At 45.7% G+C, this 13,217-nt stretch overlaps 1 protein-coding gene across 1 annotated transcript in view; it reads right to left on the bottom strand.

Annotated features, from left to right (window-relative positions):
* ST6GALNAC5 (ST6 N-acetylgalactosaminide alpha-2,6-sialyltransferase 5) overlaps positions 1 to 13,217 on the bottom strand; it is a 242,202-nt gene that overhangs the window by 16,213 nt on the left and 212,772 nt on the right. The window contains exon 4 of the mRNA XM_020968565.2: positions 9,290 to 9,397. Coding sequence (XP_020824224.1) covers positions 9,290 to 9,397 — 108 coding nt within the window. The remainder of the gene's footprint in view (positions 1 to 9,289; positions 9,398 to 13,217) is intronic.

Below are 13,217 nucleotides of genomic sequence, written 5' to 3'. Positions count from 1 at the left end.
GGGGACTGGGACCAAACCTATGATTCATTCATATCAGGAACTCCCAGCTGAGGAAGCTCTCTCCACTAATGCAGGTCAGTACCTTTTCTGTAACTTAAACTCCTGGAGAATTGCCCATAGCACTAAATAACTTGCCCAAAGTCATGAAGCCAGGATGTGTCTGGGCTGGTACCAAAGCCAGCTCTATCCACAGCTCCACAGAAGATTGTCACATGATAACCACTTAACAATTGCTTATTAATTATTTATATGTAAACAAGTTATATTCCCCTCCCTCCAGTACAACATAAGCCCCCCAAGGGCTAGGACTCTTATTTTTGCCTGGGTCTGCAGTGTCTGGCACAGTGCCTGCCCAGCACATGCTTACTAGTAGCCTGACTGACGGATGGATTGAACTGAATGGAAACACCATCAACAGCATTAGCATTCAACCCCAATCCTGCACTCTCCTTTTATTCTGCACCATGGATGGAAGCCAAGGAAAAAACACTTCTCTGTTGTCCTGGCAGCTTTATTAATGCTCTCTGGCTAATAATTCTAGCAGAATCAACTCTCTGATATTCATGGTACCTTTGAGATGTCCTTCACATTATGGATGAGATATTAATTTAGTTCCATGGTGGTGATCACTCTGAACCATTACTCCACTAATTAATACTCCAGAAACGATGGGGAACAGAGAGTTGTAAACTTGTTAATGTACCTAGGATCACCAGAAATCAGATTATTAGGCAGAATTTTAATGTGCAGCCCATTATTATTGTAAACAATTTACAGTGGAAACCAAGACTGGAAATATGCCTCCATACCTTCCTTCTGAAGGTGGTAAGAGTATATCATTCACAGCAATTTGTACTCCATTTGAAGAGAAAGGGTTTGATTTTTAGAAGAGATAATGCATGAAGTAGGGTCCTCCGTGCTCCAGAGTAATATGTCTTGGTGCTGTCTCTGGTGCTATTTGCATCCCCTCGTTTGTGGCTTTCTGTGCATGGGTACATGGTACTGGGGAGGAGCACAGGGACTGCAGATGGATGAACTTTCTAGAAACCAGGGAGGGAAGTGCTGGGCTTGGAGTCACAGTGCCTCAGTTCAAACCCCACCAAATTACCTTGATGACCTGGGCAAGACCTTCTGAGTCTTGGTTTCCTCATAGGTAAAAAGAAGAATGGAACCAGTGATTTCTGAATCTCTGATCTTAGGTCCCTAGGTGACTACTGGACGGCCAGCTATGGTACCTTGCCACAATCATCACAAAGGTTCTCATAATAGAAAAAGGAGTTGAGCAAAGCCAGCCAACACAGTGACCCTATCTAAATGCATACCCGGCTTTCTGCATCAGTAGACCCCTCATCTTTACTGAGAGGAGGGAGGAGGGTCCCATCATTTTTCTGGGACCAAGACTAGTCAGGAAACTGATGACAGTGTGGCTGCCCCTCAACAACACTTTCTTTAGTCATGCTGCCTTCCTGCCATTTCAGCTCATGTAAGTCTGCTTTCATATCTCTGAGTCCTTCGATCATCATTTCTCAATGATATTCTATGGCATTAATCTGCCACATTTTTTCCATTCCCTATCACTAGGTAGTCATTTTGGTTTCAGTTTTCCATTGTAATAAGACATTATGATAGGTGTGGTTGAAAGAGTCCAGGCTTTGGAGTGAGAAAACCCAGGTCAGAATCTTGGTGTGATCACTGGGCTCTCTGAGCCATGGTTGACTCCTCTGTCTGATGAGGGGAACAGACTAGATAATTCATTCCAATTCTGGGTGATATGACCCTGTCTAACCCCTTTGGACTTCACAGCCTGGCTCCTAAACAGCTTTTGAGGAAAGAGAGCCTTCTCCCTAGATGACAGGGAGAAAAATGTTTCCACTTGGCCAAGTGTCTTTTATTTATTTATTTTTTCCAAATATAAATTTATTTATTTTTAGTTTTCAACATTCACTTCCACAAGTTTTTGAGTTCCAAATTTCTCACCCCTCCCCCCATCCCAAGATGGCATGCATTCTGAATACCCTTCCCCTAGTCTGTCTTCTCTTCTATCTTCCCCCTCCTTCTCTTATCCCCTTCCCCTTCTATTTTCCTGTAGGGCAGGATAGACTTCTGTATCCCATTTCCTGTATTTCTTATTTCCCAGTTGCATGTGAAAACATTTTTTAAAAAATATGTGTTTTTAAAACTTTGGAGTTCCAAATTTTCTCCCTTCCTCCCTCCCCACCCACCCTCATTGAAAAGGCAGGCAACTCAATATAGGTTGTACATGTGCAGTTATGCAAAACACTTCCATAGTAGACATGTTGTGAAAAACTAACTCTATTTCCCTTAATCCTATCCTGCCCTCCCATTTATTCTATTCTTTCTTTTGACCCTGTCCCTCCTCAGAAGTATTTGCTTCTGATTACCCTCTTTCCCAATCTGCCCTCCTCTCTATCATCCCCTGCCTCTTGTCCCCTTCTCCCCCTATTTTCCTGTAGGGTAAGACAGATTTCCATACCCAATTGAATGTGTATGTTATTCCTCCTTAAGCCAAATCCTATGAGAATAAGATTCCTCATTCCCTCTCACCTTCCCCTGTTTCCCCTCCACTGTAGAGACTTTTCTTTTCTGTTTTTTTTTGTGTGATAATTTACCCCATTCTACCTCTCCCTTTCTTCTCCAAGTATCATCCTCTCTCATCCCTTAATTTTATTCTCCAGATATGACCCCTTAATCTTCAACTCACCCTGTGCCCTCTATCTATCTATCTATCTATCTATCTATCTATCTATCTATCTACACATATATAATTTTTTTCCTTCAAGTACCCTAATACTGACAAAGGTCTCATGAGTTACAAATATCATCTTTCCATGCAGGAATGTAGACAGTTCAATCTTAATAAGTCTCTTATGATTTCTCTTTCCTGTTTACCTCTTCATGTTCCACTGAGTCCTGTATTTGAAAGTCAAATTTTCTATTTAGCTCAGGAATGCTTGAAAGTCCTCTATTTCACTGAATGACCATTTTTTCCCCTGAAGGATTATACTCAGTTTTGCTGGGTAGGTGATTCTTGGTTGTAATCCTATCTCCTTTGCCCTCTGGAATATTATATTCCATGCCCTGTGGTCCTTTAATGTAGAAGCTGCTAAATCTTGTGTTATCCTGATTGTGTTTCCACAGTACTTGAACTGTTTCCTTCTGGCAGCTTGTAATATTTTCTGCTTGACCTGGGAACTCTGGAATTTGGCTACAATATTCCTAGGAGTTTTCCTTTGGGGATCTCTTTCAGGAGGAGATCTGTGGATTCTTTCAGTTTCTGTTTTGCCCTCTGGTTCTACTATATCAGGGCAGTTTTCCTTGATAATTTCTTGAAAGATGATGTCTAGGCTCTTTTTTTGATCATGGCTTTCAGATAGTCCAATAATTTTTAAATTCTCTCTCCTGGATCTATTTTCCAGGTCAGTTGTTTTTCCAATGAGATATTTCACATTGTTTTCTAATTTTTCATTCTTTTGGATTTGTTTTACAGTGTCTTGATTTCTCATAAAGTCACTATCTTCCAATTGCTCTATTCTAATTTTTAAGGAAGTATTTTCTTCAGTAATCTTTTGGACTTCCTTTTCCATTTGGCCAATTTTTCTTTTTAGGGCATTTTTCTCCTCATTGGCTTTTTGGACCTCTTTTGCCATTTGGGTTAGGCTATTTTTTAAGGTGTTATTTTCTTCAGTATTTTTTTGGGTCTCCTTTAGCAAGCTGTTGACTTGTTTTTCATGATTTTCTTGCATCACTCTCATTTCTCTTCCCAGTTTTTCCTCTACTTCCCTTACTTGCTTCTCAAAATCCCTTTTGAGCTCTTCCAAGGCCTGGGACTGATTCATATTTTTCTTGGAGGCTTTGGATGTAGGAGCTTTGACTTTGTTGTCTTCTTCTGGTTGTATATTTTGATCTTCTTTCACCAAAGTAAGATAATATAGTCTGACTCTTTTTGTGCTGCTTGCTCATGATCCCAGCCAATTACTTGAGTTTTAAACTCTTTGTTAAGGTAAGAGTCTGCTTCCAATGTGGAGAGTGTACTGTCCCAAGCTTCAGGGGTTTGTGTAGCTGTTTTCAGAGATACTTGTAGGGACCTGTAAATTTTCAGTTCTTCCAAGGTGGTATGATAAGGGGCGAGGTGTTTACTCCTTTCCTGGCCTGTGACCACAAGTATCCTTTCTGTCCTGTAACTGTGAGGAGGGGTCCTCTCCACAGCACTACAAGCTCCACCAGCCAGCTCCTCCTCACCCCAGCACCGCCGCCCAGAACTGTGACCAGATCCACACACGGGCAAAGCAAGAGATTCCTGCCTCAGCACTGGCAAAGAGATCCCTGCATCCCTCTCTGATCAGCCACTGAATTCCCCCTCAGTCTGTGGGCCGGAAGCTCGGGAAGCAGCTGCCCCCCCCAGGGCCATGCTCTTGGGGAATGGAGCTGAAACCCTGCCTTCCTTGAGCACTCACAGATACAGACTTTTCTGCTGGCCTTCTAAGTTGTCTTTGGCGTTCATGGATTGAGGAGTCTGGAAACCTCCCCAGCTGCCCATGATTCAGTCCTCTGAGGCCTGCTCCAGGTTTGCTGCAGCCTGCGCGCCCATGCCACACTGCGCTGAGCTCCCAGCCTGGGGCGATACACCTTTCTGATCAATCATCCAGATTGTCTTGGGCTGGAAATTTGTTTTGCTCTGTCTTTTTGTGGGTTCTGCTGCTTCAGAATTTCTTTAGAGCCATTTTTTACGAGTATTTGGAGGGGTTTTGGGGAGAGCTCAAGCAAGTCACTGCTTTCAGTCCGCCATCTTGACTCCTCCCCCCCAAGTGTCTTAAAAAGCCAGGGTCACAGTGAGCCCAGAGCCCTGCCTGGTGAGTGAGTGCTGCCCGCCCGTCATTGGCCTCTGTAGCCAGAAAGTGGGCCATGGAATCAGCTTCTGCTTACAAGTAGATTTGTTTTCTGTAGAGCAGTACGTGGCATATCCTCCTTTGCCTGAAGAGTGTGTGTGCTCCTGGTCAGTGGACAGGTAAGCAGTCTCCATCAGTATCAATAAGGCCAGACAATCAAAGAATCTGAACACTGGAAGGGTCTTCAGAGGCCCCATAGACCAGCATTCCGCCATGGTGCTTTATGAGCTGCAGTGTTCGAAAGACAACCCCCAATGCCTAAGAGCTCTCTCTAGAACCCTGGAGGTGCCCTAGGGGACTGAAATATGGAGGGAAGGAAAGGACGAAGAGAGGAGAGGAGGAAAGGAGAGAGGAGGGGATGGAGAAAAGGAAGGAAGGAGGGAAAGAAGGAAAGAAGGAAAGAAGATAGGAAAGAAACAAGCGCTTATTAAACACCTACTGTGCACCAGATAAAGTGCATGAAGCACTTTACATTTGATCCTTACAAACCCCTGCAAGTCTGGAACTATTCTTTGCATATTTTACAGATGAAGAAACTAAGGATGAGAATGTTAAGTGGCTTACGTCACACAACTCCCTGGGTTCAAATTCTGTCTATTACTAACTGTGTGCCCTTTCGTGGGAGCCCAAAATGTCAGAAGAGAATGGCACCTCACCCATCCCCCAGTTCATCCCATACCTGCACGTGAATGTCTCCAACACCTGCCCCAGGTGACCACCCAGATTTGGCAAAAGAGGTCAGGATGGAAGGCTGCGTTTGCTCGAGGGAGCCCCGTTCCCTTTGTGTCCTTACCCTAAATCTGCCGCTCCACAATTCCTGCACATTGTTCTTGGTCCTGGTGTCTGAAACCAAAAAGGGCTGGGCTACCTCTACAGCACAGCTGCCTTTCCGACAGCCGAAGATGCCTACAGGGTCGCCCCTAAGACTTCTTGTGGTCAGGCTCAATATCCTCAGTTCTTCCAACCAATTCCCGGATGGTTTGAATATGGCTCTGACACTTACTTCATAGCTGTGTGACTCTGAGCAAGTCATTCAACCTCTTTGCCTCGGTTTCTCAATGTGTAAAATAAGGATAATATTATTGGCAATTAGGTGGCACAACATGATAAAGCACTAGACCCAACATCAGGATGAACCGAGCTCAAATCCAGTGTCAGACGCTTACTAAATCGTGTGATGTTGGGCTAACCGCTGCCTGCCTCAATTTCCTCAACTGTAAAATAGGACTCAAAGAGAATCTATCTTCCAGGCTTGTTGTGAGGATCACATGGGATCAGATTTGTAAAACCCTTAGCATAGCACCGGCACATAGTAGGTGCTCTATAATGTTTGTTCCCTTCTGTCCATGCCTCTCCCCAGACTGGATCAAATGCCATGATGCAGACAAAGCTCTTTGTAAACGTTACATGTGTGATATGTGACCACTGTGGCTATTATCATCATCATTGTTGTTACTGCAACATGACCTGGTCTGGAAGCCCTTCAAACCCTGGTTGTCCTCTCCTGAACCTGGTCCAACTCATCTAGGGCTTCCTTAAAATGTCATGCCCGGAACTAGACCCGGCCGTTAGAGGTGGTCTGACCCGGCAGAGGATGGCGTGGGGCCATGGCCTCCCTGGCTCTGGGGTGAGGGGTGAGCAAGAAGACTATAGGTCACCGTCCTTTTCTGAGTACTACCTGTGATCTGAGCTTCTCCTTGGGGTCAGAAGGGGCTAGAATATCTGCCTACTGGGGGGAGGCTGGCAAATCTCTACAGCCACCACGTGGCTACAGAAAACCAGTGAGAACATACCCGGGCTCCCATTAAATCTTTTCTTTCGACTCTAGCGTCTGGGCAAAAATTGGTAATAACAGTATAGCACTTTAAGGTTTGCCAAAACTTCATATGTGTGATCCCATTTAATCTTCACACCAACCCTGGGAGGCAAGTGCTATTATTATCCCCATTTACAGATAGGGAAACTGAGGCAGACAGCGGTGAAAGGAGTTGTCTAGGGTCATACAGTCAGCGAGTGTCTTCTTCCTGACTCCAGGCTTGGTGCTCTTTCCACTGCAGTCTTTAGGTTAGTACAGTGCCAGACACGTAGTAGGTGCTTAACAAATCCACTGACCTAGGTGCCTCCAGATGGAAGCTCTCTCTTATGAATAACTCTCTGATCTGGGGTTAGATATCCAGAAGATCCTTTCTAACTTGGCATGCAGATGTATTTAAGCCAGAACCAAAAGTAAGTTAAGGAGGTGAACTCATTTTTCTCCTTTCACCTAGCCCTATTGCAGTCTGTCTGATGCACATCTATCAGCAGCAAAGTCCCTTGCTCAGATGCAGGACAAGCTCCTCACCTGTCTCCACCAATGACAAGTTCCCTGGTGCCTGCTGGCCTCATCAGAGCCTTGGGCTTCCCTGTAGAGTGTGGGGGCTGTCTCTTCAGAAAGGAGAGGTCAGCCCTGGCGGGGTAGGGGGAGATGAGCCCCCCGCCTCCTGCAGAAGGACCATGGTTCAGACACTGACTTAAGGCCTGAGAGAGATTGACTAGCCACATGGTGCTCTCTCAGAGAGAGAAGGGTGCTTCAGTAAAGCCCATGGAAGCCAATACCTTTGGCTAAGAAAGGAGTGAATCATTAACCCCTGTGAGGCCACTGCAATCCCTTGAAGAGACCCCCAGTCCCTCAGGGCCTGAAACAGTTAATGTGCCTCAGAACAAGGGACCATGAACACCCCTGTTTCACTTGAGGAGCCTGGCCTGGGGTGGATAATTCTTTGGATTCAGATGACAGATTGGGGAATATGCAGGGGCACCCAAGCAGCTCGATATCTAATAGGTAGCCATGCTGTATTGTTCTGTGTGGGCCTGCTGTTACACGGATGGGCAGCCAAAGGCCCGTCTGAGGCCAGTTCTAAATGGAGAAGTAACACGGGACCAACTCATGTTGTTAATGCGCCTTGTCCTCGGACCAAGGACTCCAACCAGCATCGACATCACCCTTCCATCCTCCCTAGAAGCTGACAATGTATGACCCTCTCAGCGTCCTAGGAGGAAGGTGGCTCTGGTCCCTCCGCCACCACCTGTCCAGCCCTCACCAAGTCTCCCGGCTCTGGGACAGCTAAGGAGGCCTACCTGCCAGGTCCCTGGAGGGGCTGCTTGGGATGAAGGGGACCCCATTCACAAGATCCTCAGACCCATGTGAATGTCACTCTTTATGTGTGGGTCTGACCATTCATGCCAAGCTGATGTCCCAAATTCCTCATGGACAAGCACATTTTTAAAGCCCGTAAATAAAAAGGCTTATTAATATACATAGGATTACAAAGAAACTATCGAAACATAGTTATTAAAATATTTTAAAGAGGTTCATCCCCATTAAGAACCCCTGATTGAGGGGCGGCTAGGTGGTGCAGTGGATAGAGCACTGACCCTGAAGTCAGGAGGACCTGAGTTCAAATCCAGTCTCAGACCAAACACTTGACACTTACTAGCTGTGTGACCCTGGGCAAGTCACTTAACCCCAATTGCCTAAAAAAAAAAAAGGAAAAAGAAAAGAACCCCTGATTAATCACAAGTCTCAATAAATCAGGCTGTGCACTTTGGGACGGGGTCAAATTCTGCCTGGACCCATGACAGCCAGATAAGGTGATGAACCTAAGGAGATGCTCCTAACTCTTAACATAAACAATCAAATAAACCCAAATGAGGCAAGCCGGTGCATTTGGCTCCAGATTTGCAGACACAAGAGAAATGGCAGAGATGAGACAAGCCAGGGAACCAGGCTCTGAGGAACAGTTTAATTTTAGAAAACAGTCCCAACTGTCAGAAGAATTGCCCTCTTTAGCTCATTAGAGAATCACCACATTCCTTTCAAAGGAGAAGAAAACAACTATTTCTTAATGCTCGCTTCACATTAACATCATGCCAATTATTGCCTTAGTCTCCGCTGAGAAATATGCAAGGGAGAAGCGAGACCCACAAGATGGATTAATTCTCTGACAGTCAAACAAAAACTTTCAATATTTTATACCACATAATTAAATGCTGTTTGTTACCTTCAGAGCCAGATGTTGAGACATGTTAATTAATTGCTTCAAAAAGACAGTCAGACATGCTTTAGGGTTGATGTTCAGAATCAGACATTCCTGGGATCAGATTTAGGATTGTAGGTTGAGAGCTAGATGGACCTTAGATTCCCTCTCTTCTGACCCCTTCATGTGACAAGTGAAGAAATGGAGGCCTGGCTTAGAGAGCTGGACTTGCTGAGGCCCACAGCTAGGAGTGGCCCAGCTGGGCACTTGTCCTCAGACCTCCAGTCCAGCCTGCTTTCTCCCATCCCTCTCTGCTTCTTGAACCCACCGGTTCAGCGTTGCCAATGCTCCCAGAGTAAATCCTACCTGCAGAAATCGGGGGGCACCATGCCATAGACATTTATTCGGTCGCAGAGCTCTAATGCAATTGTCATTGTGAACCAGCCGGTGCTGAGCCAAGTGTTGGAGATCTTCCTGAAAGGAAAACACAATTAAGCTTCCAGGTTGACACACCCTTGCTAAAATATATAGATGAGAGACAATAAAAACTCTGTCATTGGGTTTTCCATCTCTTAACCTGCCACACATTACAACGCAATTCAACAAAAATGCTCAATGCCATAAACATTTATTGGAAATCTAGAGGTCGGAGAGAAACATCGCTATCTCCCCAGAGATCGTTTCAGGAAGCTTCTGTCTGGGATTCAGCGAAGTCACTCTCCAAGCCAGACCTTGTATAACAACCAGTGGACTCAGAGAATGATGGAGCTGAAAACGATCTCAGGACTCACAGTCTGGCCACCTCATTGGACAAGGAAGGAAACCAAGGCCAAGCAATTTAAAAATAATTTTATTAAGGCTTTAAAAAAGGTGCATTTCTTATTAAAAACTAACCAAACAAAAAGAGGTGCTCTGGAGCAGTAGGCCTCAAGTAAGGAAGACCTGAGTTCAAATCCAATCCTAGACAATTCCTAGCTGGGTGACCCTGGGAAAGTCATTGAACCTAACTCAGCCTCAGTTTCTTCATCTGTAAAATAAGAATAATAATAGCACTGATCTCTCAGGGTTATTGTGAGGATCAAATGAGTTAATATTTGCAAAGCTCTTTGTAAACCTTAAGGTTCTATATAGATGCTGTTTACTAACTACTATGATGATGACTGCTCCCCCTACTCCCAGCACTACTACTAGTACTACTCCCCTACCCCTCAACAGTACATATATTGGGGAGTCACTAAGATGACATTTGGATCCCAGGGTTAGTGCTGAAAGGGACCTTAGAAGTCATAGTTCAGTTTTGTCATTTTGCAAGTGGGAAACTGAATCAGAGAGGGGAAGTGACTTGTCTGAGGTCACATGAGTAGTGACTAGTAGAGATTTAATGTGAACCCAAGTTTCTGCATGCATGTCATATCCCCTGGAGAATGTCATCCCATGAGGGTAAGAGTTATTTCATTTTGGGCTTTGCCTCCCTAGCACCTAGGACAGCGCCTGGCACAGAGTGGGTACCTAGTAAGTGCTTTTTTGAATTGAGTTGATCTGAATCAGTTCAGGGATTCTTGATCTCGCACTTAGGTTGGTCACCTCTAAGAGCTGATACAAAGTCTTTAGGAATTGTTGAGGTCCAAAAGATCATTGTTCACAGCCCAGTGTCTGACAAGAAAGCTTTTAAAACTTAGCTAGGCTAGTTTGAGTGACATACAGAAACCACACCGGCCATTAATCAATTCAATTCAATTCAACTAAACAAACACTGATTAATTGCTTTTTGCTCTCAGCCCTGCAGTCATCCCAGCTTGGAAAGAGGACCTATCATCCTCTGGCATGGCCTGTGAGTACACAGGTCATCTCCAGTCCCCAGCAATCAGAGCTTTCATGGAGGTCAGTGGGGTGGTGGATTCTGATTATTCAAAAACTCTCTACTAGCCGTGTCATTTGAACCACTTGAACCATTCTGTTCCAAGAGGACATGAAGAGATGTAGACTTCGAAGCTATGTGAATGAGTTAGTTCAGTGCAGTGGAAAGAACACTCACTCAAGGGTCAAAGGACTCACCTCTGACACTCCCTGCCTGGGTGTGTGACTTTGGGAAAAAGCCCCTCGTCCCCCTCTTTTTCTTCTCTCGCAAATGAGGGAGTCAGGATGGTTGGCCTCTGAGACGCCTTTCAGCTTGAGATCGGTGGACTAGTGAAGAGTCTTAGACTTGTTCCGTTCGGTCCGAAAGTACTGAACAAGGAGCAATGGGGAATTGGCAGAGGCACGCTGAGGCTCCCAAATGAGAGCTGTCCTAGTGCACCTCCCCAAGCTGCCTGGGGAGGGGGCAGACTTTCCCATTGGTGGGCTCTAACTGGAGGCTGGACGATGACTTCCTGAGAACATTGTAGTTGTGTGCTATTTTGGGAATGGCCTGGGTGGGTGGCCACCAAAGCCTTTTCTAACTCGGAAGTTCTGGGATGTACACAAGTAAGCAGGACTCTTCATGGATGTGAGTATACTATGGTGAAATCTTACCTCAAATGAGATGAACCAACCAATCTGTCCTTGTGACCCATTTCTCTATTGCCCTTCCCATTTTGATGAGACCTATCCTTCCTCACTGGGATGGGGAGCAGACACAGTGGTAAGAGAGCCTCTGCCCTGTCAGTGCACTTGAGAGTATTTATTCTACTTGCCCTGAATAATTCAGGGCCCAACTCTGTTCTTCTTGAAAAGACCAGAAATTACATCACTGTTCTCAGTTCTCCAGGCTCCTTGATCCCATCTGAGGATGAGCCCAGGGAGGCCACACCTGGAAGAAGAATCTGAGGGTAAATGAATGCTCCTGCCGGCCTCCCCCAGCATACAGCTGGGCTGGGGTTCATTTCCATTCCTTGGTGGAGCCCTCTTTCACTTTCTTTTCATTTTGCTGTGGTTGTGGTATGCCTCATTAGCCAGTTTCAAGCACCTTATCCCCAAGGTCAGACTGCCTGACTTTGCCCAATCACAATGTCATATGTGAGATGAGTAAAGGCTTCACAGGGCAGGTTTTTTTTTTTTAACTTCAAGCATCACAGGACCCCTCCCTGGTAGACTACAATCCCTGATCTTCTTTTTAAGGGACCTCATATTATTTTCATTTCACAGAGAGTGGAATAGGCAGGGGTGGAAGGTGGGGAAGGGCAGAGAAGGGTGTGATATAAAGAGAAATCTTCTGTTTTGCCCCAAACCTCAGCTAGGTCAGGGGACCAGTGGACCCCTCAATTGGGGTCCTCTGATATCCAATTCTAAAATTATCTGATCTGAACAAGTGCTCCATTCCCCAAAGCTTGGGAAAGCAGATGCGTCCACTGAAAGTGCCCTTGTGCTCTTAACTTGGCAGCTGGGCATACAGAGTCTGAAGGGACGCCATCGATTCTGCCATTTCCTCCATCACCCTCAGTTGGAATGCAGAAGCTGATTGCTCCCATAGGCAGCATAACCCAAGTCTCAGAGCTGCATTTGGAGTCATTAGAAGGATGATCATGACATCAGGCAACAAATCATTCAGCAGTAACTGATCTAGGGCCAGTACCATGTGCCTGGCACTGTGGTAGGTGAGATTTACACACCATTAATAGGAACCTCTTTTCCCTCCAGCCATGGCCACCTCATACAGTTTTGGAGCCAGACAGAAGTGTGATGGTAAATATTTAACAACCAGCTCTGTGCCTCTCCCCACCCCCAAAGTGTGCCTGACACTTCCTCCGCACTCTCTCCATCACCATCGAGCCCTGATTTGTAGCTTTGTAGATTTCCAAGGTGTAAACACGCACACAGAAAATGTAACAATCCGCTTGGCTAGGGAGGACTGGAGTACACCCCAGCAGCCAAAGGATGTGGATTCAGGTCCCAGCTCAGGCCACTCTGGGCAATCCCTCAGTGAGGGCCTAGATGGTCTCTGTGGTTGTCTCTGATCCTTCTATGGGCCCTTTCTGGAGGAATGGGGGGATGGGAGGTCATAGAGCACAGATCTAGAATTGCAAAGGACCTTAGACATAATCTAGTCCCTAGGTTCATAGTTGTAGTTCTGAAAGGAGTTCAGAGGTCATCTCTTCTCGGCCCTTCGTTCTGCAGACAAGAGCAGAGAGGGGCGGAGGAATTTGTCCAAAGCCACGTAGGGGGGCCAGCTCCTGAGGTGGCATTTGAAATGAGGTCCCCTGACGCCAGAGTCAGGTCTCTTTTCCCGCTGTTAATGTTAGGGTTAGAAGGTAAGAAGTGGGACAGGTTATTGGGAAGGGGCTGTGAGAGGAAGAACCTAGGAGCCTTCCTAGAGGGG

The sequence above is a fragment of the Phascolarctos cinereus genome, unplaced genomic scaffold (assembly GCF_003287225.1).
Source record: "Phascolarctos cinereus isolate Bilbo 61053 unplaced genomic scaffold, phaCin_HiC Scaffold_5;HRSCAF=322, whole genome shotgun sequence".
Taxonomy (NCBI): Eukaryota; Metazoa; Chordata; class Mammalia; order Diprotodontia; family Phascolarctidae; genus Phascolarctos; species Phascolarctos cinereus.
This window is presented reverse-complemented; position numbering and strand designations above follow the sequence as displayed.